Source organism: Mizuhopecten yessoensis, unplaced genomic scaffold, assembly GCF_002113885.1.
Source record: "Mizuhopecten yessoensis strain PY_sf001 unplaced genomic scaffold, ASM211388v2 scaffold8839.1, whole genome shotgun sequence".
NCBI lineage: Eukaryota > Metazoa > Mollusca > Bivalvia > Pectinida > Pectinidae > Mizuhopecten > Mizuhopecten yessoensis.
This window is the reverse complement of record NW_018407747.1, coordinates 465,542-491,007: the sequence shown is the minus strand read 5'-3', so window position 1 is coordinate 491,007 and position 25,466 is coordinate 465,542. Positions and strand designations below refer to the sequence as shown.

General features: G+C 35.5%; 1 protein-coding gene across 17 annotated transcripts in view; it reads left to right on the top strand.

The window, feature by feature from the left end:
* The window catches only part of LOC110456708 (filamin-A-like), a 174,767-nt gene that overhangs the window by 86,735 nt on the left and 62,566 nt on the right, over positions 1–25,466 (top strand). For 8 of the 17 annotated variants that reach the window (XM_021507594.1, XM_021507593.1, XM_021507597.1 and 5 more), the window contains exons 3-22: positions 1,686–1,937; positions 3,278–3,375; positions 5,485–5,751; positions 6,009–6,086; positions 7,411–7,573; positions 9,228–9,257; positions 11,795–12,001; positions 12,946–12,981; positions 13,355–13,366; positions 14,951–15,001; positions 17,073–17,210; positions 17,731–17,994; positions 18,313–18,506; positions 19,021–19,278; positions 19,723–19,843; positions 20,029–20,253; positions 20,691–21,260; positions 21,436–22,005; positions 22,189–22,767; positions 25,027–25,200. In XM_021507594.1, coding sequence (XP_021363269.1) covers positions 1,686–1,937; positions 3,278–3,375; positions 5,485–5,751; positions 6,009–6,086; positions 7,411–7,573; positions 9,228–9,257; positions 11,795–12,001; positions 12,946–12,981; positions 13,355–13,366; positions 14,951–15,001; positions 17,073–17,210; positions 17,731–17,994; positions 18,313–18,506; positions 19,021–19,278; positions 19,723–19,843; positions 20,029–20,253; positions 20,691–21,260; positions 21,436–22,005; positions 22,189–22,767; positions 25,027–25,200 — 4,287 coding nt within the window. The remainder of the gene's footprint in view (positions 1–1,685; positions 1,938–3,277; positions 3,376–5,484; positions 5,752–6,008; positions 6,087–7,410; positions 7,574–9,227; positions 9,258–11,794; positions 12,002–12,945; positions 12,982–13,354; positions 13,367–14,950; positions 15,002–17,072; positions 17,211–17,730; positions 17,995–18,312; positions 18,507–19,020; positions 19,279–19,722; positions 19,844–20,028; positions 20,254–20,690; positions 21,261–21,435; positions 22,006–22,188; positions 22,768–25,026; positions 25,201–25,466) is intronic. The other 9 variants (XM_021507596.1, XM_021507598.1, XM_021507595.1 and 6 more) reach the window with 9 other exon arrangements.

The following is a 25,466-nucleotide window of genomic DNA, read 5'->3' as shown; positions in this document are numbered from 1 at the left end:
AGGTGAACAAGCAGTTACATCATGCAGTGTTTCTGTTTTACTGTTTGTTCGAACATTTGGTGGATTCACCTGTAAACCATCCTATAAGCAGCTATGCATCTGATACAGTTATATTTGTAACTTATTTAGAGATCTGAAGCAAGAAACCCCTAATGCTGGGCGTCACACCTATATCCACTTGAATACAGGCATTTGAATACCGTCAAACTATGCAGAATTCATGCATTGAACCATTTCTGTCAGTACTGTATAGTAATTGACTAAACCACCCCTTCTCTCTAAAGAGTACAACTGGTATATTTCTGTCTAAACAGTAGAACCTTTCATAACAGACCATCCCATCTGTTAGTATATAGTAGAACCTGACTCGGGGGACCACCCCAAAGTTGGTATGTTATGTGGTTTACTCATTATCTCAATCGTCCCTGCAATTTTATAATGAACTATTCCAACCTTTGAATTGGAAGAGCTCAAATGTGTCTTCAGCAGTGAATGAGTAAATGTCAGGACATGAAAGTCAATTTCATGTGTATGTATCAAGTGATCAATTCAGGTACAGATATGTCAGACATCGACACGAATTTAGCTGACTGTGCTTTAAAACAAAATATACCAGACTACCATACACTTAAGCTGTGTATAAATGTACAGGTCTGTCGAGCTGTGAGCTGTAGGTATACAGCACGCTACTCTGATCCTGCTGAGTGATAACTCCACACCTGTGCAAATCCTTATTTTCTCGTTAAGAAATTATGTACCTATTCGTCATCGCATACCTGTCTGTACTGTTTTTGATGTTACGTCATGAACTACCAGTTGAAGGCTTACGTTTTATTTACTTTTAGAAAATCTTTTCCACTTGTAAGGTATTACGAACCATTTGACTCCCGATATGTAGGGACCTACACGCTCTCTATCTGGGCTTTGAACAGTTGTACGGAGGGTTGGGAGATGTTAAGTGGGTGGGGCTGAGTTATCTGTTCATGTCCATATATGGAAAGAGTTGCTGTTATGAGTGCCAGTTAGATTTGCCTGATAAAACTGTTGAATCATTGATCGTATATATACCATCGATACATTTGTATGGATTTTCACTGAATATTCATTTAAACATCAAATTCATTTCCAAAATATTCATATATATATATGTCTTTCCCATGCAATACCTTTCACATTCACCGACTCCTGTAATCTTGGATGTATGTAGTTTTGAATGAAAGTTTTCACTTCGGATCATTCTGTATTCAGAACCTGTCCCCGATACACTATATTAAATATCATTCAAATAAAATGAATCCTGAGAACTGTTTGCCAGGTCTAACTTTCTTGTAAAATCCATATTTGCACAGTGTTCATTTTGCCCTTTACATTTGATTACCATGTACTGGTTGTTTTCTAATAAACGCTCTAAATATAAATTCACCTTCATTATGAAGGGAGAAAAGGGGAAAGTAAAACTGTGGCAGAAATTTCTCGGTATACAGTAATGATTTATTAAATACCTGCGCATGATACCTCTGATCCTAATTAAACAATGTAAAGATGGAGGAACCTTATTTAACATCAGTATCCAATAATGGTAATGTTTCATTAAAATCAGTTTATGTAGCCAACCATTATTATTAAAAATAAGTGTGATTTTCAGATTTCGTATTCTGACAGTTTTGTTTGTTTGTATTTTGCAGACAGTACGGACATTGTGGACAGTAAGCTGAAGTTGATCCTGGGTTTAATATGGACCCTCATTCTCCACTACTCCATTTCTATGCCCATGTGGGAGGGCGAAGAGCCAGGACCATCAGAGGGCGGACCCACACCCAAACAGAGGCTCCTCAACTGGGTACAGGGCAAGGTACCTGACCTGCCGATTCGTAACTTCACCACCGACTGGAATGATGGAAAGGCCATTGGAGCTTTGGTTGATGCTGTTGGACCCGGTGCGTAGCATAAATGTTTTGTCGAAATTTGGTGTATCATGATTTTGGTAAAAATATGCAATTGAATGAAATCTTGGATGTTTAAACTTGTTTGTTGTATCAAGCATCAAAATAAGAAATTCTAGGCCCAGTCTACCCAGCTGTAAAATTGTAGATGCCAGCATGATTTTAAGAGGATGGGCTTAACTAGAAAAACTCCAAACTCTGTCCTGGTTCTATTTTTAATGACAACATTAAACAAAAGGATGTTATCGTAGATTGTTGATATTCCAGAAATGTATAAGGGAAATACAATACCAAGTTAAGTCTCCCACTTCGGAAAAAGGGTTGTTTCCTCATTGAAAAAGTTTGAAGAAACCTTTTAAGCTAGGATGGAAACATGTTTTTCTGAGGATGAGGAAGTAGGTAGATAACATACAGTACTAAACTGTACAGGGAAAGAATTTATAACGGTACATGTATAACCCAAAGCCATCTGCTGGTGGTCTATCTCTTCCATCTTTTTGGTGAGAGCCCCGAGCCCCGAGCTCCGAGCTCTGTTAATTGTTATTTCATACCAGCAGGATCCAGCCATTACTTCACCTGAGTAGAAACAGTCATACGTAACAGTGCAGCTTTTAACTTGTAACACGCCACAAAACTTGAGTCTATCAATCAATTTGACTTGAGGCCATTTTGGTTGTTTCTTTTTTGTGCATAAATTCTGGTTTATGAGAAATTTACAATGTGCACCATTTTATTGGTTGATAAGCTGGATGGCTACAGAAAGGAAACACTTAAAAATAGAAAAACAATATCGTAAAATAAAATGTAAGTTGTTTAACAAATGTGATATTGCAGGAGATACTGTTTTATACCCTTGTAGTTAAAGATAAGATAAATCAGGCAGAGTTATTTCCCTTCTGCCAGACAAAAAATCCAAAAATAGAGCCTGTCAGTGTTATCTCCCCTGGATTATGAATTTGCCTCCTCAGAGAGTCAAGACTTGCCATTTTTTTTTGTGAAATTTCCATTGGGGAGATTCAACATGCTCAAAACAATAATAATAATAAAAAGTTGTTCTTTTAATTGAAATCATTAGATCTTAGGAATTATTTTAGCAAGTTTACTGGCTGAAAATGTTCAATTTTTGGGTCCAAAATCGGGAGCCTCCTGTCAAAATAGGGAAAGTTTGCTAGTATGCACATTTCTTAGTGAAATACTTCCACAAAATCAATACTTGAATAAAAAATATGTGACATAATTTCAATGTTAAAGTTTCAAGGTAGAGGAAAGTCTATTGCTATAATGCTGAGCTTGTGTGACCATCTAGGTGTAACAAAAACGGTTTGTGTTGATAGGTCTGTGCCCTGACTGGGACAACTGGGATCCCAAGAAGAAGAAGGAGAACGCCAAGGAAGCCATGGATGCTGCCGACAAATGGTTGGGAGTACCACAGGTGGGTACCATTAAGTGTAGTGATAACGGTTGTGTAGGTAACAGTGGAGAGATAGTCTAATGGTCACATGATTTCATTACAAGTTTGTTTATCTGTCCACTCTGTTACAATCCATCTGTAGGAGTACTTGCAGTTAAAAGGAGGAAATGTAATATAGTCATAATGATTAAGATATCTGTTAATTAAAACCTGGCTTTTGAATTATTGAAAGTTTATGGAGAAATAATCTCAAGATAGATTTATCAAATCTTCATGAACAACAAATATGGAGTTTGATCCAAATTCTTGCCAAGCAGAACTCGAAGAACTCTTACCTAGGCCTTGTTGGGTAAAGGCTGCTTATATAAATTATTAATGACAATGTACCATGTAGTCGTCAGTCCTCAGTCCTACCTTCCCAACCCTCACTGAGATATGTATGTCACGCGTCACTTGTAGTTGTTGGTCTACAGTCGCATTACCAAAGTTACGATATTATTTCTAATCAGTGGCCAACGTCGGCAAATGCTGGATAGTGTTACATGCGTGTCTGTCGTCTGTAAAATAGATATCTCCCGATCTTCAGGAGATAATCTAACATGCACTTTTAAGCGTATATTTTGATACATGTATTTACCTGTTTGGAAAGGCAGTTCATTGGAGTTTGATTTGTAGCCAGTAGCTGGTAAAAATACCCTCATATAACAGATATTCCACCAGCTACTTGCATAAAAAAATCAGAATAGTGATAAGTTACTATGTAATGTATTGTAACTAACCGCAGACTTTGTGTTGGATACACACAACTATAATTCCTATTGAAACCAAAGAGTTCATATTAATATTGTTAAGTCCTAAAATTCTAAATTATGAGATGCACACTGGCTTCAAATTTTAGCTTTTAAACTAATTAGAAGAGGTTTGATCTTCAATTAACAGGTTACTGGTACATTTGGATAACATTTTATTTTGTTGCCACAATTTATTTCAAATCTAATTATCAAAATGAAATATTAAGTACAATTTTTCACAAATTTTTATTTTCCCTAACCACATACTTGTGATTCTAAAAAAAAACGGAATTTTTTTTCCTGTTATATTTAATAATCAAGTATATGTGAGTTTAAAAAAATAAAAATAAAATGCAACCCTGCTAATGAGACTGGCTTCTACAACCTCAGATGATCAAGTTCAAATGTAAATATTTTCCTTTTTTAAAGAAATTGCGGTGATTATTTTAAAACAAGATTATAAGGGAGAGTCCTTATCTGGTTCCAAAGAAGGATATACACAAATGTATTTACCTACTGAACCAGTTTACTCCAAGTATTGATGTCGCTAAACTCCCTGATTCAATGTTTCTCCTAAAGATCACCCACCAGATTACACTTTTTTTGTGTTCAGCAATTTATGAAAAAAGAAAGGATAGCAAGCGGTTAATATTATCAAGTGTGCCGAACTTGATCTCTATCTAAATAAACTACAAGTTGTCCATTGAATGGGCAATGAACCAGAATTACACGTGTATGGTTAGCTTCCAAATACTTTATATGCTGTCTTGTGAATTAATTTAAAATAGTTCCGTTGGTAGATATTTTGGACATTTTGAACTTGAATTATATATATAGACTTGATGATTGATTTGATCACCAATGTTTGTTCGATCTAAAAGAAAATTCCTTAAAAAACAGTACATGACTTTTTTGGATAAGTTCACCAGGCATATAGCAAAAGTGGTTCGTGCAATTAGCCACCCATAATACGGACTAGTGCTTGTACGGATTTTTGTTGTACTGATGTAAAGATCGGCCTACAGGGTTGTGTCGGTATATGTCACTTGTAGGACTTCACCCATATCTGTGTCTCTGGCTCCTTGCAGCTGTCAAAAAGTTTCAAAGTTTTTCGCTGTTCTTGCTGGTCATTTAATAATTCTAATATACAGATGATTCTAGTTTGGTTGGAATTTTATATCTCTTCAAGAAAAATAGAGATTTGGAAATGGCTACTTTTGAGGATGGCAAGGATGATGTAAGTGTTCATTAATTTGTATGTCAGGTTTTGAGATGTTTTGAAATAGCTTGTGATTTGTAAGAAAATTGTTTATTATTTTATATATTTTGATGTTTACAGCTCCTTGACCCGAAACATATGACCAACCCCAATGTGGACGAACTGTCTATGATGACATATCTGTCCAACTTCCCCAAGGCCCAGCTCAAGCCTGGTGCACCTCTGAGGCCCCGCCTCAACCCAAACAGGGTTCGCGCCTATGGCCCCGGACTGGAGCCCACTGGTAACCAGGTTGGTGCCCCAGCACGTTTCACCGTAGAAACCTTCAGTGCTGGCAAAGGATCATTGGAGGTCATTCTTCTCAACCCCAATGGTCAGAAGGAGCCGGTAAGTCACATGGTATAATAACGGATATCAGATAATACGTCATTGGATACCAAATGAAAATTATTGGATATAAATTTGAAAATATGAGATGCATGTTTAAAAAGGAGCTATCAAAAGTAGATTTTGAGAATTTTTTATTTTAGTTTAGATTATTTTACACATTAAAAATCTCATAAAAGCTAAGGAACTTTGTGTTGTAAACTGATGTATTTTGAATAACAAATTTCTGTGAAGTATTTTTTGCCTTGTCCAAACAGTGTGAGTGTACATTCAACAGCGACAGAAACCTGACCTACTCATGTTTATATACGCCCAAGACAGAGGGAGAGTACAGGGTAAGTTGTCTCCCTTTACTTTTCAACACTCGCAGAAGTTTTAAAGATCCCCGTACCACTGCCAATAATTGTAACTACACATTGGAAAATGTTTTTTCCTGCGTGACTTTAGCTTTGATAAATCATTTCTGATACCTAGCAGTCCAGGACTTTCATGAAAAATAATAAAGGTAAAATTGATAAGTAAAATAGAATCAGTGTTCTGAATGTAAAAGTACAGATGGACTAGACTGGGATTTGAACCCTGGACCACATATTGTTATAACTGTCGTTCTAACCGACTGAGCTACCATATGTACACTCAGCCGAAGTTTCCTGGCCTCATTGTGCTACAGTTATATCCAAAACAAAATTAAAGGGAGGTTACTGTAGATACGACATACCAGAGTGTAGTGGGACAGGGATTCTTACGTACTGAAATTTAATATCATTATTTTCTTTATCATAACATCTACCATAATCTTACATTAGTGGGAAAAACTTGACTGTTGTAACAGAGTTGTCTTCATCACATATACCGGAGATGGATATAAATAAAATGATTGATTAGAATGAGTGTAGTGTATTTTTAGAATAAGTACAGTATCATTGTAAAGTGTTGTAGGTATACATGTATCACATTCCTTGGAGTTGAAGTATTTTATGTCAGGTTGTGGTCAGGTCAACAAAGACGAGACCACGAGACAGTCTTGTCCAGGTCATAAATGACCGTTGGTGAAATAACCCTTAACAGTGTTTTATACACTATACAAGTTTTATGGGTACTTGATGGGTAGGTTTGTTTATTTTAAAACCAGATAACCTAGGAATGGGGGACGAGAGGTGACATTGTATATGTTCGTTTAACTGCAAGACAAACTTTAAGTAGGAGTTGATAGGAACATATAAAAAGGACCTGAAATCTGTTGGGGTTTACACGTGTTGTGGAGTTTTATAGGTTTGTGCGAGGCAGAGCTTGTGATATATCATCAATACCAATAGGTTGTGCTCCACTATGGGGGATTCCGAGGAAGTATGCATTCTTTACGGGAATTATTTGGGTTGAAAATGGATTTTGAAGCATTTGAACTTTTCCTGTTTTGCAGGGGAAGTTTGAATTCCATTAAAAAATTATAATATAAATCCAATAAAATCTTTCAGTGTAATCCTTCGATGAAAGTAGAAACTGGTTGTTTCATAGTTGATGTATTGCATTTGTCTTAGAGTACTCCTTCGTAATCTGTGTAGGGAATTCTGTTAACTTGACCTTTATCAAACAGTCTTATAAATACAACTATTTTTTGCTTTCTCTTCAATGTTTAACACGAAGATGTTCTTGTTGAAGGTGATCATCAAATTCGGCGCGAAGGAGATCCCAAAGAGTCCATTCTGTGTGAAGGTAGAGGGTGCTGCAGGCGACGCCTCCAAGGTAACAGCCACCGGACCTGGAATCCAGAAGACCGGGGTGGTCGCCGGAAAGAGGACACATTTCGAAGTGTTCACCAAGAGTAAGTGTCGAGTCCCGTGTAGCGTAGAAGTGAATGCATTATGACGAGTTGTTATTTATAGAATGCTAGTGCAGATTTGTTGGTATCTAGTCTCGGCATCTCAGACTCGTGTGGTTTTGTAAAGATGATATAATGCTAGTTTACGATTTTAAACCGTTAATAAATGTCATTGCTAACCTTACACCTTGTGGCTTCTTAGAGGTTTAGACTGTTCCACATTAGGATGTAGATCTATTTATAGATCAATTAGTGATGCCGAAATTCTGATCTATTTATAGATGAGCTATTGTTAATGCAACACCTCTGATCTATGTTTAGATAAATAATGGTTGCTGCAATAATATAGTTCATTTATAGATTAGTTGTTTACGATGCCTCTGATATATTCATAGATGATGATGGTAAGATAAGTAAAGGTTGGTATAATCATTCTGATATATAATCTATTTCTATAGATTACTGGTTTGTCGATACACCTTTTTAAGTATTGCTTAGTTAGAAAGAAGCTAATGTGACGATAGAAGGTGAAGTACTAATATTAGGAGTATTTGTATATTAGATTTGATATTGGACAGACAGCTTGCTAGAGTTTGTTGTTTGTTGTGAAGTGTGTTTACGGTTTTATTTATAGCCATGTTATTATTAATTGAAAAATTACAGAGATGTTTCTGTTTCATATTACTTATGTCTCTAACATTGAATCTTCTGCCATCCTAAACCTTATTTACTGAACTTCTAAAGAAAGACAACCATAGATGTCATTTCCTCATCCCTGTTTCGTAAAAAAATTACAGCAGTTATTTTAATAAATTTACAAAGAACTTTAAAATAAAATATGTATAATTTTTAAGATATAAATTCCATGCATTCATGCATTGTTTGTGGAAGAAAACAAAAACATGATTTTAAATTTTAAGATTCTAGACAATTACTTAGGGTGTTATTACCAATCCTTAACCCCGATTTCCAAATGCAACCTTCCTATCAAAACTGGCTTGCACGCCTATCCGCTTTGCGAAAAAAATAACATGGATGTGATGCAATATTGTATCCATCGTTTTTTCTTTCTATATGGTTTTATTAAACATTTATAGTGAATAATGAAAAGAAATTTTTATGATGTTTTGAATGTTTCTAAATCCTCAAAACTACTTTCCATCTGTATCGCATCCATTTTATAGTCTGGTGATTTTAAAATCCCTCCTGTCAGTTACGAAGCTTCATTTTGATAAAATTGCTTAAACAAAATTTAGTTTCGTTGATTCTGGGATTGAGTTCAAGATCAAAGGAAATGCATTTTGTGATTGAAGATGTCGGATCATGGGAATGTTATTTCCTCGGCTTTAATGAAATATTCACAATCGTTGTTGCTAAACTCACAAAGATCTATTGGAAAATCTCTTTATAATAAATGAAAAGCAATCGTGCAAATCCCAGAACTGGCTGATCAAAACATTCCTGATCCGTTTTACTTATGGTCCAATCAAAACGTCTGTTACTTTCACCTCTGTTGACCAATGAAAACCTTCCTTAAACTTCATTTTTTTTTGGTATTTTGTGTTTTATTTTACAAATTAATGGTGATTGGCTTATTCTAGAAGTATGATTTAGCTCTCAGCACACCTCTGCTTTTTTCCACACTTTTAATAAACAGATGCAGGGGGCTCCAAATTGGTAGGAAAGGGTAAGTACATGTGCACTGGGAGCACTTACGACCATTCTCAGCAGTTTGTATTTGTTTCCTTCCTCCATGTGTACTATTTGGGATTTTGGGGCTTGCTCTTTCATAATATGTATAAATATGTATAATATTTATTTATATTTATACTTTATTTTGTCAAATTTTTATTGTAGTGCACTTAACATCACACATATAATCAATCACTGAGATTTCTTACTAAAGTTTCGGCGAAGCTCAATTTTAGAATTACTGATCTTTTCAAGGGTTTATTCCTGTTTTGTTTAAAAGGTCCTATTTAATTTCAAACGAAAATGAAAAAAAGGGTTTCTATTAAATTCTGCACTTTTGATAGTCTTAAACTACGTTCAAGAATATCAAAACCATGCAAGATGGAATTAAGTGGGATTATACATTTTCTGGATTTCATTTAAAGATATCTCAGTGAGCATTCAGTCCATCTGTGTCTTAATATGCCATCAGAAGTCAGTCTCTTGACAAAATGTCTGTTTTATATGTTTTTCGCTAAATCTTTTTACTAGGAAATTGCTTGAAAATTGTTCTTTACATAAATGCGCAGTTTTGTATTCTGCACTGATATTTTTAGAAAGCTAAAAACTGGTTCTGTCTTCCTGAAAAAAAAAGTTACCAAACTTTACCAAGTATTTTGTAAAATAGATATATAGCCATTTGTGCATTTCCTTCAAAATAGTGTTTTTATGAACACTTACTTAAAAAAATAAACCTTCAGAGTTAACTTTAATTACACAATGACATAATGAACCAGACATGAATTCTCAATGGTAGCAAGAGATTCTGACGCACATTTTGACATTTTCGTTTTTGCTTTTTCACATGTCATTCATTGTTTCCATGGTAACATCATGTCACATGTTTTGTCACTGTCCTGTATGATGATGTCACGAGTGTCCACTCGAATGTCCAACTGCTGTCCACACCAACTTTTCGTGTTTTATAGCCTTGGGTTATCTTCCCATTCTTTGTCCCTCCCCATTGGTTGATATTTGAAACAAATTATCTCCCCTTAAATAACTCCACGACAGCGGAGACGCTACCACAGCACCCTCTAATTTAACAATAGGTCGACAAACGAATACTGACCTCCATGAATGTGTTCTCGTGCATTTTTTCCTGTAATCCGCCGTGAAGTTGTCACTGCAAAAAAAAAAAAATCCTTATCTCCTAGCCAGTTTCAAAATTATCCTTTTCAGCCATTGTGCGGCCTGAAATTTATGCATTCAATCACCTTAACTCTTGGTTTTAAATATATTTCAATGCTAGGTAGCTTTCATTCAAACTTTGCCAGAAGAGCTCCTGATATATATACTTTTGCTATTGACTTTTTTAGTAGACATCATTTCACCAGTAGTTCCTGCTCTATTCATTTTTCGTTTCTTTTCATATTTATTTGCTCATTCAACTTATTTTTAATCATATGTAGTTGTTCATTTTTTTTTTTGTATTCATGTCAAAATTAATTTTAATCATCAGTATCCTTTATTTCAGAAAAATAATAATAGAAAAGTGGAAACAGCTGAAACAAACCTTGATTAATATATATTTGTATTTTGATATGCAAAAAAAACTGTGTGTGGCAAAAATAATGTTAAGTTTTAAATTGTGAGTGTAACACTGTTGTGGAAAATGTAAGTGAATGTCACTTCCATGTGAACAAAGCAGTGTAAATAAAGTGTAGCCATGTTGTGCTCGGCCTTCTGGGTAAATTTAATGCTGTACAAAAATCCTGGTGTTTGGGTACTAACAAACTGTGTACAATAACTAATTTGTGTTTTTATTGTAGATATGTATGTTTTCAATTATCAAGAGTTTCCATTTATTGGTTGGCATTATGAAAGATTGATGCTGTGTTTAGTTTAATATTTGATCCATTTACAGTTGTATTATATATTCTCACAATTGGTAAAAAAATGATACTTCGGGAACATTAATGACATATTAAATTATTACTCTATTAACTATTATAAGTATCTGATCATTTTAATATTTTACTTCAATTTTGGCAATTCAAGTTACCATTATGTATTAACTGAAACATCCTGAGCATTTTCTAACCAATATGAAAAAATTGTGTATGTTTGAATTTTGAATTTGAAAACAATTTTTTTGATTGATATGTCAATTCAAAGATTTAGTTAAGAAAAAACCTCTGTATATTTGGAAATTTTGTGAATTTAAGTCTTTGATGTAAAACAAAAGGACGAGAACTGGTATCAAGTTACACATAGAGCTCAGGCAGCCTAGCTAGTTAAATATCCTATTTAAGTATTTCCCAAAATATTGATCATCAAATATTAGTATTCATGGATATAGCTTACTTAATTTGATTAAAAGAATATTAAAAGAGCTATTAAATATAAATATCAAAAGAGCTGTAAATTTATTTCTGTATCAAGCTGTAACTGTTGATAGGAAAAGTTGAAAATGCTCCACTGAAGTGGCCAGGTATTGGCCTTGTTTATTGATGACCTAGGTGTTGATGACATCTTATTCCTGTGTTACAGATGCCGGCAAAGGTAACGTCGATGTGGTCATCTTGGACAGCCATGGTCGCAAGGACACAGTCCGAGCCAGCATTAATGCTGTCGCTGGAAAGGAGGCCACCTACCTGGTGGAATACGTGCCTCTGGAGCCTGGTCAGCACTCCGTCAACATTTACTTCGCTGGACACCAGATCCCTCACAGTCCCTACGGCGTTGGAGTCGCTCCAGGTACGACCCAGACAGATACATTTGCACATCAAAGGGAGACATTCAAGTACCCCAAGTCACATGTCAACAAAAAGCACAAGAATATGTAATTCAAAAGTTAAAATGTTATTAAGTTGACAATTAAATGAATTATTCAATGGAAATTCCAAGATCACAATAAAATTGGCTACAACAGTATTTGGTTTGTCATGTGGCCTTGGGGTTCTTAGTATCTCCTCAGATTGATGATGATGTTACCTTTTTCATCTATAAACTATGTGCCTCGCCTTTTAAAAATATTTCATTCCAGACTTGTTGTACTGCCTTAACCTGTGTACAAAATTTCCTGGTAATTATCTGTGTAAAAGCCAATTGTAGAGTCTGAAAGTCATCTGTGTGTTGTATTCTGCCTTCTCTCTTTCCGGCATGAGGGAGGGGAGATAACCCTTAGTGTGTTCCTTCTTCAGAAATGCTGATTTTAAGATAGAGTACAGAATATATATATATATATTTTTGAAATTTTTAATTTTTCATGGTTTTCTATTGAGCCTCATAAAAGAGAATTGATAAGCATCATTGCCATTCTGTAATCTTACAGGATCTTGAAAAATTATAAGAAAAAAAATAATCACTCCTTATAACCACCGTAGTCAAAATTTAATTCTGAAAACAGGGATGGTCCCCCTTATCTGGGGCAAAGTGAATTCCTTTGAGTTTCTTTGAATAGGTGTTAATTTGTGACTCCAGTGATGTAGGATCTACAAAGTTTGCTTGTACACATTTGTAAACAGACCAAATCATAAAAATAAATAATTCATTGTGTGTGATTGGGTGATCTGTACACGTTCTGACAGATAAACAGGTTCTGTGTTTTACATACAACTTCATTTGGTGCTTGACAATCATTGTTGCATGAAATGGTGTAAAAATGTATGATCATTTCCGTTTGAAATGTCGATCCACAGCTGGCACCAAGACCGCTCCTGGTCCCGCCCCACCTGGTAAATATGAGTTACCCTGTGTGGTTATCTCCCGATATGTTTCAAATTAATTTCTCCAGTAATTTCATTGTCATTGATAGTGTGATCAGGGTACCTCCGGGTCACCAGTATTGAAACATCGTTTTGTTTAAGTTTCAGTTATAAATGGCGATAATTAATTTATTAACACATTTAGAATAAACATTAACAAAGATATGCTTGATATATTTGTTCCTAAAAATACGTGAAACAAACAAGTTTTTTACAACTTTTTTTTTTTGTTATTTGCAAAAATAAAATATTTTTCACATAAAATTATAAACAAGTTTTGGTTGAAATATTGTGATAGTCCAGATGTTTTTTTACTATTTTTGTTTAAAACATTGATTCACAGCCAAAGCACCTGGTAAATATAAGATGTTGGTTTGGTTTCATATTGGCCGATCACCAAACGTCGTCACGACGATCTAGTGATGACGAGGTGTTATCAATCGTTTAAATTGTGACGTAATAATCAGGAGACCTAGTTTGATTATGACATCACAATCTGATAGCGCCTTAATGTCATGTAGTAAGACGTCATGTGATCGGTCGATAACTCGTAAACGCTATGTACAAGATGTCTAGTCTGAAACTGTCACAGTAAAACAAAATAGGTCTTGATAAACCTGTTAAATAAAGTACATCACAATTTAGTACAGTATCTCCGATTTTTAAGTCCCTCCCCATTTCCACCCTCCCTCCCTCCCTCCCTCCCGGGGGGTGGTTTGGTGGGTAGCTGGTTGTATTACCCATATCTATCCTGTCGCATCCTGTCCCACTGCGTGTCGTTTTCATGACAATATAAGCTTTATATCTGAATAGATTTTCGTCAAAGTTTATGCAACTTAGTACAGGAATGAGAATACCTCAGACAAATTTGTATATCAGGGTTCCAAGGTCAACCCCAAGGTCAGTGTTGCTGTTTAGAGGTCAACCATTACTATTTTGTCAGTACATTCATGATCAACAGTTTACCAACATCAGCGGTTGAGGAGGGGGCAGGGTCATTTCTGTCTTACAGATGTTTTCTAGTTGAGATTGTGAACAAAATATCCAAAGGAGTTTTTCCATTCTAACCTTGAACAATATGCATGATGAGGAGACCCCCCCACCNAGATTTGGCCAAGATTTTGGTTTAAGTTCCAGATTTTTTTAAAGATTGAACAATTTTCAAATTGAAAATTATTTTTGAATATTTGTGCTCTCCTGGAATACCTCATCGAGTTGAGTAAGCAAGAAATATGAAAGTCAGTTGGAAGTTTTGTCCACAATCTAAAAAAGTGAGAAATTAAATTAACTGTGACAGACTGTGTAGGTCAGTTTTAGACTATTTCATCTACAACAGCTTGTTGCCATCCTGTGTATCAGAGGTTATCTCCCCTGGACCATACACTGGTGCGCAACAAGGTGTTCTGTCCTGCTTCAAGTCATTCATTAACATGTTGATATTCGTGTTCATTTCTTGTTCAACACAGTTCATACATTTTTCTTTTGTTCAAATATGACGTTCTTTGTGTCTAACAGAATCAATGTTTGTTATGTTTGTTACTTTGTTCAGTTCAGTAACTAAACACTTACACATTTTATTTACATTAAAAAATAATGAAAACATTTTTATCTACATATTTTTTTTAAAAATCAGTCTGTATAATCTACATATCTGCTTGTAATAAATATCAGTTTCTTATGTAAAATTTCTTTTCAAAATGTAATATTTTTTTCTAATTTAAACTATTTAATACAGAACTTGTAAATTGTGATACTACAATATTGTTTGTCATTTTTTTTTGTATACATTACATTCCATAGTTCATCATGCCTCTGGTTTTGATTTTGATTTTTTATCTGCATCACTCTATCATAGAAAAGATACACATTTAGATGTATCCATCATACAACGGAAAGAAGAATCTGTGTATTAGTTTCGTATTAAATGTTGATTTCACAGCTGGAAAAGGGCCTGCTGGTAAACAACCACCGGGTAAACCGGCCGCTCCTGGTAACTATACAAGTTGCTGGTGTGATCGACGCTGGTTTTACTATTAACCTGGCAACAACGTGAAAGTTTGCAAGCCGTTCACGTTGTGTCGTGTTATTTTGTGAAAGGCATATTTGTGAGTCCGAAAATAATTTATTGCTGCGAGATTTAAAAGCTTCTTATCTAAAATTGATAGGATTTTTTTTCCGAATTGAAATTTTTATTTTTTCAAAACTTTATTCTTCTGTCAGTGTATTTTAACATGAACGTTTCATCTCTAGAGATCAAGAAAAAAAAAACCTTTTCAAAACTTCTGACCCTATTGAAACCATGTGTTTGTTTTAATCATCATTACTGATAAATTGTCAATATGTAGATAATATATGTATGCAATCAAGTAATAATTATTGACTAATCGGAAGTAAATGTCCCAAATGTATGTACAAGTTTGGGGAAATGTTGTTTCAAGTAATTCAACTCCTGAACGCATATATGCCTTTCAGTTCATGTTAGTTTATATTAAATGTATTAACATATTATTTATATTTTAGTTTTGTTAATATGTACATTCTGTGATTAAAAATGAGCATATTGTAGAATAAATTATGTAAAGTGATTAAATATCTGAGACATCAGTTTTGTTTTGGTATTGATTCATGCAAGCTGAAAAATGTTCTGAAATTGAAAATTCTTCGTATTGAAACAACAAAATTGAATGGTACACCAACGGGTGGTTTTTGAAAAAGGAAATCTAATGAAAAATTAGCTGAGAGTAAGTTATATGTATGAATTACAGAATGTATATATAATTTTGAATGGTCAGGGAGACAGAATGTTTATTTTGTTCGATACAGTTATTTTTTTATTTATGTATTGTTAGCCAAGTGTGTGCTAATATTATACTGTGTGATTTTTATTTATTTATTTTTATATTTTCCGTTTTTAATTTGTTTGAAATTGTTTTCTGAATATTTAAAAAAAAAAGAAGAAAGATTGGGAGTGATATTGATTCATGTAGATTTCAGCGCTGTCTTGCAAGCACATACATACATACATGCATGTTTTACGTACAAAGTGGATTAGAAAAGGCAAACTTTATAAAACCACTGACACCAGTTAGACTTGATGTACTTAGTAGCTCTGCGTGTAGAATTAAATTCACTGGATACTGGCTCCGCCATTTGATGGCATGTCAAAACATTAACAAGAGAATGTGCGTGATTTGCTATATTTGGTGCTGTTTTAAAACAAGTCGAACATGATCATACATTAAATAGTTTTTGACGATATGAATTTATAATAAATCCTGAATAAGTCGAAATGGGCAGGAACTTGAGGATGAATGTTTACCAGATATTTTAGCTAACTGTTCAAATTTTGAGAGGTATTCAAAACTTAGTATTCAATGCTTCTCGTCCAATTGCAAGTTATAGTTATTTTATACAAGTGAAATGGCCAAGACTTGATAATGCGTTTGAGTTAGGAGCAGTTTTATCGTATTGCCGCTATAAATAAAAACATAAAAAAATGAATTTTGAAATTTCATCTGGCATTTCATAAAAACTGTAGAAAACTTTCAGTGTGTTAAGCTTATTGACTAGACTGTAGATAAAAATGTATGTTCATGACGATTATTCATAAAAAAATTGCTATTTCAGGAAAAGATTAGGTGTTTTAGCTACTTGTAGCATCATGCTTAACAACAGTTGCTATGGCAACTGGGGCAACTTCCTGTCAACAGTTACAAAGACCATTTAACAAATTTGTTGCCATGGAAATCTGTCACAAATGAATATTTTATTCTAGTTATTTCATTCGTGTTATTTCATTCGTTTTTTTTTTTTTATAGTTTTTCACCAATTATCATCAAGTTAATTGATTTAAGTTGTTTATGTCCTATGTAACATAAAATAATTGATACAGTGTTGTCTTTTTGTTTTAATTGTCCTGTGTGATATGTGGTTAATTGTATTTAAATGTTTTTTGTTTGTTAATTTTTTTTTCAAATATGATTTGCTTTTGTTAAATATTCTAAGGATTAAACAAAGATTTTAATCACGAATCGGTCTAATTGATTTTGATCTATTTTTAGCATCAAATGCAAAGCTGTGCTTTGCTACTGGACGAGGTGTCCAGCCCAGCGGAGTCCGTGTCAAGGACCAAGCGACCTTCAAAGTGCACACCAAGGGCGCCGGAACTGCTGAACTCAAAATACAGGTTACTCAGCCAGGTATGCTCCAGTTTTCTGCCATTACCGTAGTTATAAAAGTCTATGATATAATTCAAGTAAATGAAAAATTGAAAAATATCTTTTCATATCTGATATTTGTTTCCACAAGGAAAGGGTCTTTATAATCATGTGGTCAAACTTCTGATGCCATTTATTCATTAAAACATTGACTACATCATTCACTGTGACTATTGAAGATAAATATATGACTTTTTGAAGAATTCCTTAAACATATCCCTGCTTTTTACAGAACTTGCAAGATGTTTGCCTTGAGTTCATTAAAAATCGGTAATTTCACTTCAGTAACACTTAATCATGAATCTTTGGTTCTTGAATTAAATCATTATAAAATATTTTAAAGTTCATAAATCATTAATTTCAGTGATAAATCAATAATTACATTGGTAAGAAAAAGAAATTAATTTCGTTGATAAAGCAGTTATTTACCCTCATTACTGCTCTGCCACAGTAAAATCATGTATAATCCTGACAGCTATTGTAACTTAACTGTGTTATCTAGGAGGTAAAGAATTAAAGTGTACATCAGTCAAGTCAAAGACGGAGGAAGGTGTTTGGGAGTGTTGTTACGTACCAACTGTTAAGGGTCAGTATGTCATCAACATCACCTTTGGTGAACAACACATCACCAAGAGCCCATTCAAGGTGGAAGTCGGCCCCACCAAGGTGTCCAAGATCAGGGCCTATGGACCTGGTCTGGAGGGAGGCGTCGTCAACCAGCCAGCTGTCTTTACCGTGGAAACTAACGGCGAAACTGGTGCTCTTGGTAAGACAATTGTATATTGTATATGCTGATATATAGCACAGTTCGGTAACATGATTCTTTAAAAAAAAACACTTGTTGATACATGTTTTGTATTGTTAGAGGTTTTTGCATATTTTTTTGTAAGAATTCCTTTCTTTTCTGCCTTAATGAAAAACTTCTGTTGTTCTATTCGAACAATATTTGTATTAAAGTTCTAGATTTGTTTTAGAATTTACATAAAGAGATGTGTTCAAGGAGCTTAGAGAATACATCATTGAAAGGAGACGTGTGATTTTGTACAGGACCTGTTGAGATAGCAAAGCGTTCTTTATTTCTTAGGGTTCTCCATTGAGGGTCCATCACAGTGTAAGATCGATTGTAGAGACAACAATGACGGCTCTGCCGACGTAACATACTACCCCAAGGCCGAGGGTGAATATGCCGTACATGTACTCTGTAACCAGGAGGATATCCCACAATCCCCATTCATGGTGCCCATCGGACCTGAAACCAAGGAATTTGATTCATCCAAGGTAAAGTTATTTGTCAGTCAAATTTGAATAACAATAGAACCTCTGTAATCCTAACTCCAGTGGTCTGAAACTATCTCTCCAGACAAAAAAGGTGGTTCCTCCAAGGGTACATGGTATCTTATTGTGAGATGTACCTCCTTTACAAAAAGAGTTCTACATGAAGAAATCTGTCAAATATCTGTGAAGGATGTTATATTTCGACTTAATTAATTAACTAAAAACATTTTAAGAAATAGATTTTTTTTTACGTTTCAATAACTCTTTTAAGTAGATCATATTTATTTAAACCTTGGTAAGGGAGATAACTCAAATAAATCACGGCTATACAATTTTAAGTAGTATAGAAATTGGCTATTAACAAGACTGAGAAATCTGTAAGTCATCACTGAATTCGTGTTTAATCAAACTTGATTTGGCTAAAGAATAATACTTTAGAGGTTGTATAGATTACATCCAATATTTCCTCCTGTCAATGAAAAGATGATAAGTATGTATTGATGTTTGTCATGTTTAGGTCATTGCCAAGGGTCCTGGTCTGGAGAAGACTGGAGTCAAGGTTAGTACCTGGGCCGAGTTTACTGTCGATGCAAAGAAGGCAGGCAAGGCTAGCCTGAAGATCTCCTGTCTGGACGTCGACCTCAAACCTGTCGAGGTCCAGATTAAGGACAACAGGGACGGAACTTACTCTTGTAAATACATGACCAAGCGTGCCGTCAAACACACCATCACCATCACCTGGGGAGGAGTACAGATCCCCAACAGTCCTTTCAGGGTGAGTAGAGGTCACTAGTAAATACAACACCACACACACCATCAAACGCACCATCTCCTCTGGAGGAGTACAGATCCCCAACAGTCCATTCAGGGTAAGTACAGGTCACAAGTAAATACAACACCACACACCGTCAAACGCACCATCTCCTCTGGAGGAGTACAGATCCCCAACAGTCCATTCAGGGTGAGTACAGGTCACTAGTAAATACAACACCACACACCATCAAAAGCACCATCACATGCAACCTGATCTGTACATATAACATGGATTGATCACAAATTAATGATTTTTTTTTTCTCACTATTTGGCTTGCACCAAATATTTTTGCAAAAATCACAACATTTTCAACCCACAATTTTCAACCCACAAATTGAATAAAATCTGGTATTGTGACAAAGAGGTGTGATGTAAGATTCATTGTGGCATGTGATTTGTCTACAGGTGTTGGTCGGAGAACCATCCAAGCCAGGAAATGTCAAGGTGTATGGTCCTGGAGTCGAGAAGGGAGTGAAGACCGGAGTCAAGACCTATTTCGTTGTGGACTGTAAGACTGCTGGTCCAGGTGAGGAAAATATCTTACTGCTTTAGACGATATGAATGTGTATTGTCTTTTAACAGATTTGAAATTTTCTGTATAGCTGAAAATATGTTACGCAAATCAATGAAAAGTTTTACAGCAGATGTTAGTCTGGTTGATAACCGTCAGAAACAGCGGTGAAAATTCAAGTTAAAAATGTTTATTTTCAGGCGATATCAGCATTGCATTGACTGATGAACGAGGAAAAGATGTTCCCGTCAAAACCGTTGACAACAAAGATGGCACTTTCAGAATCGAGTACGAACCAAAGACGCCCGGAACCTACGTTGTACAGGTTTACTTCGCTAACAGTGAGATCCCGAAAAGTCCCATTAAGGTCACCGTCGAGTCCAGTATTGACCTCAGCAAGGTCAAGGTCGTAGGATTAGATACACGTAAGTGTTTCTGTTTAAAAATCAAGCTTCTTGGTCAAGGTTACGACACTTGCACATTTTACACACGGAGATGGGAGGTGAATTTGTATTTAAGTCCAAAATCAGAAGATTTTGATAATTGCACATAACAAATAACTGTGGGTGGTTTATTGGAATTTTTATGTTTTGTTCGGCACTAACTTACAAGGACATTGGGCAAGTTACTTATATATTTCAATGGTTGGGGTTTCATTTCTAATTGTTGTCTGCTTTCACAGTGTATTTAAAGTATACACACCTTTTATTACAATGGTGAAAGAATTTTACTTACGATTTTTGTATTGCTATATTTTGTTTTACTTACAATTTCATATAAAATGTACTAGATTTACTTTGTTTTTCCTACTCTTTTTTTCCTGTTTTCTTTACTTCATTCTCCTGACTCTCTCTTACTGTAGCTATGAGGGTCAATGAACCAAGACAGGTTGATATCATTACAAAGGATTGTGGGAAATCTCCTACACCTGCTACAATCACAGTTCTCTCCCCTACCAAGAAGAAGCGAGATATCCCCGTAAAGGAAACCCCTCAGGGTTATACTGCCAATCTCACAATGTTGGAGCCTGGCCTTCACAAGGTCACAGTTACATACGCAGCCAAGGAAGTCCCGAAATCTCCATTCTCAGTCACCGTCACCCCAGATGTTGCTGCCAAGGTCAAGGCCTATGGACCTGGTCTCAAGGGTGGAAAGGCCCACCAGCCTTGCACATTCACTGTCGACACAAGGGAAGCAACTGCCCCTGGAGGTCTCGGTGTTACAATTGATGGGCCCAAAGAGGCGAAGATTGATTGTGTTGATAATGGTGATGGCACATGTAACTTCACCTACGTGCCAGAGGTTGAAGGAGAATATCGCGTCAACATCACATATGCTGAACAGCCAATTCCAAATTCACCTTTCAAGGCCAAAATCCTACCTGGACCCAAGGTCGATGCCACTAAGGTCAAGGTCGTAGGTTTGGACAAACGTAAGTTTGTCTTGCGTGGAGTGCTGTGTTGTAATAAAATAAAAGCATGGGAAGGATATTGTTTATCTTATCTTTCCTCAAATTCTGTCTATTTATTTCTTCTTTTCCCTTTTTCTCTGTGAAGATTTGTGTTTAATTACTTAATAAGAATGTCTGTCTGGTTTCGTTTCCATAGCAATCAGAGTCGGTGAAGTTAGACCTGTCGACATTATCACAACCTCTGCCGGTAAATCAGACCAGCCTGCCAAGCTCTCTGTTCTCTCACCATCTGGCAAGAAGAAGGACGTCCCTGTTAAGGAAACACCCCAGGGATACACATGTCAGTTCAGTGTACAAGAACCTGGACCACACAAGGTCACTGTGACCTACGATTCCAAAGAGGTCCCCAAGTCCCCATTCAATGTCAACGCTGTACCAGATCTGTCCAGCAAGGTCAAGGCCTATGGACCTGGTCTCAAGGGAGGAAAGGCTCACCAGCCTTGCACATTCACTGTAGACACGAGGGAGGCAACTGCCCCCGGAGGTCTCGGCGTAACTGTGGAAGGACCAAAAGAGGCTAAGATTGACTGCGTCGACAATGGCGATGGTACCTGTAACTTCACTTACTTCCCTGAGACGGAAGGCGAATACAATGTTAATGTCACGTATGCCGAACAGCCAATCCCCAACTCTCCGTTCAAAGCCAAGGTTCTTCCTGGACCAAAGATTGACGTTGCTAAAGTCAATGTCCTTGGACTGGACAAACGTAAGTGTTCAACCCGTCACAGAAGAAATTACCAATTATTCATTTTTGTGAAAAAATAACCAAAAAAAGAAATATTTTGAATTTGAAAGAAATGTATGAGGATAAAAAAGGTATAGGTTTTATGTGTTTTTGTGATGGGTTCAATGTACATTTTCATGATTTAAAATTTTCTTTACGCTGTAGCAATGAAGGTCAAAGAACCAAGGCAGGTAGATATCGTAACCACAGCAGCTGGTAAGTCTGACACTCCAGCCAGGCTTTTTGTAGTGTCCCCATCCGGAACCAAAAAGGACATTCCAGTAAAGGAAACTCCCCAGGGATACACTGCATCAGTCACCTTGTTGGAACCCGGACCGCACAAGGTCAATGTTGCCTATAACGGAAAGGAGGTACCTAAATCACCATTCACGGTCGATGTCCAGCCAGATGGTTCAGACAAGGTCAAAGCATATGGTCCAGGTTTGGAAGGAGGCAAATCCAACCAGCCTTGCACATTCACTGTGGATACAAGGGAGGCAACTACTCCCGGTGGTCTCGGCGTAACTGTGGAAGGACCCAAGGAAGCTAAGATCGATTGCGTTGACAATGGCGATGGAACATGTAACTTCACCTACATGCCCGTCGAGGAGGGAGAATACAAAGTAAATATCACGTATGCCGAACAGCCAATCAAAAACTCGCCCTTCCGTGCCAAGATTGAGCCCGGACCCAAGGTGGATCTTAGTGGAGTGACAGCTTACGGACCCGGTCTCAATCCCAAGGGTAATCATCCTACCCATAATGCATTGCTACGCATGGATTTGTTTGGATGAATTTCCTTTACTCATTAATATTCCCTGCGTGCCTGTTATAATAATCGAGCGAAGCCAAGCATATATCATGGCCGCCAACACCCCTCCTCATTGTGAAATGGTATGGTCTGCATCATAGACTGGTCTACCAGGAGGGGTGCAAGGTCTAAACATGCTGTAGCTTGCTTGAAATTCATCTAATATTTTCAGCTTGTCTTTTCAGTATAGTAGATTGGTTTGCATTTTCCTTCTTTTTTCTTACTATTTAGACTTTCAGGTAGTTTGCAGTGCATGGGAGATGGGGGAATGAGTAAATGGAATGAATACTTAAGCCGATTGCATGGCTGGCTTGTCAAGATACGATTTTATTGTACTGATTTATTGGTACTTTCATCATTTAAAAAAAAATCAATAATTGTTAGTTACAATTATCTACTTCTATATAAAAAATTAAAAAATCGAAATTATTTCTTGCTGAATGGAGTTGGTAACAAAGTGAGTGTATGATTCATATTTGTAGAACTAGAAATAAGTTTTAAATAGAAAAATGATTGCTTGCAGCATATTCGGCCAAATTTTCTTTATCAAGTAAAAGTTTGCGGTATACATGTAGGCATGCTTGAACTCTCCAGTTTCAGATATTTCCTTTTATTATTTCTGTCTATCATTTGAAACAATTTATGGATTGTATGACCAAAGCTCTAAAGACAAGTCTGTAGCCCTAACAACAGTCTCCCCTATCACTCTAACTGTGTGCATTTGCCTGTTGACAATTTGACCATTAATTTCGTGTTTAACTGTGACTGTTTGTCGTTTCAATACAAACATTTAGCCCTTAACTTGATGCAGCAGTAATACCTTGTTTGACTGGACTCAAAAATAATATGATTCCCCCCCCCNTTATAAATTTTTTCTTCTGAAAGTTAAAATGTCCAGACCGACAAGGTTAAGCTGTATATATACACATGAACTTCAGTAACAATGCTATGAATTAAGTGTGTGTGTATTTGTGTTGGCCATTAATGCAAAACCCCAGTAGAAATTTTAATTAAATATGGGTACATCTATTACACAAAATTAAATGTATTCTAGCATTTATTTACAGCTTCACCATAAAAGCCGGGGCAATATATGTCTCCATGTAAATTGCCTCTATGCAAATTCCAATTTTTACATGATCATTAAAATATATATAAAGCCTTATTTTAACAGACCTTATTTGCATCCTTCTGGTGAAAAACATTTTTTGAAAAAAGATATGGATGATTTTCTGATAAAGACAAGAAAGAAAATCTGCCATTCAATAGCTGTTTGCTGCTTTGACAAATTTATATGTATATTTTATGCACCATATATATACACAATTCTTCATAATTCTACTGTATAAAAAATTATTGCATTATAAATGCTTATACAGAATACAGGTAAAATAAAATTCGAAGTTTGCATTTGATTTGAGACTTACTTCGAATAATGTCCTTATATGTGTTTTAAATAATTAATAAATTGACTAATATGCATTTTATCTAAATTTTTAACTAACCCTGCACACGAAGCCTTAATGGAATTTGACCAAGTTTGACCAATTGTTAGGATGACCACAACAAAATTTGATTAAGTTTTGGTTTGATTTGTGAAAACTGGATGATTGGATCATGGTGATACATAAATTTGAAATTTACAAATTAAAATTGAAAGCTATCTTGCATTTAATAGCTGGATTTGCTGCTTGGACAAATATATATTGTATAACAGTGCACAAAATAAATAAATATACATGTACATTAATGTTTGATAAGAATATTAATAAGTTTGAGTTTTATCTTCAATGGACTTTTAGTGATAAATCTGCATTAATGGTAAACATATGTGGATTAAAATATTAATGGATTAACTATAATGGATATTAATTGAAATGTTGCTTGCAAAATACAGTTACCTCCCTTGCTGTGTTTTTTTCTTTTCAACGTTGATAGTGATTGAAAATAAGAGAAGTTTTACATAGGAACTTGAAATGAAAAATGAAAATTTCTAAGGAAAGTAATTGCAATTATGACAATATTTTATACGAAATGTAGATGATGCATTCTTCATAAGTGGAAAACTTAATTTTGAAAACTAATAGATTAAATTTATTTATTCATCATGCATTGCTTTCATTATTAAAAATATTGAAACTACAGATTTTTGTGTCAAACTTTTTAAATGTAATTGTGCATGTTTTTTGTAGGTGTATTTTTGGAATCTCTTTCCGAGTTCACCGTTGATGCCAAGTCCGTCACACCTGTTGGAGAGGGAAACATCCGTGCTATTGTCACAAGCCCAAGCGGAACCAAGCACGACAGCATTGTCACCAACAAAAAGGACGGTACCTACAACGTTCTCTACACCCCAGAGGAACAAGGTGTGTGCACTTATTGTTTGGAATGGAAATTTGTAGAAGACAGATTTCTTCCATACTGATATTTTTATTCTCATCAAATCTATTAAGAAAAGGGTAACTGTATAGAGATTTGTTTTTGTCTCGCTGCCCCAAAGTGGAAGTGAGACTTAAGTGTTGATTTTCCGGCATCAAATGCATTAAATTTCCATGCATTAAATGCTGGATGCAGCCTACCTTTCATGGTCCATTGACTTTGTCAGCATCTCAATCAACATTAAGATTTTGTG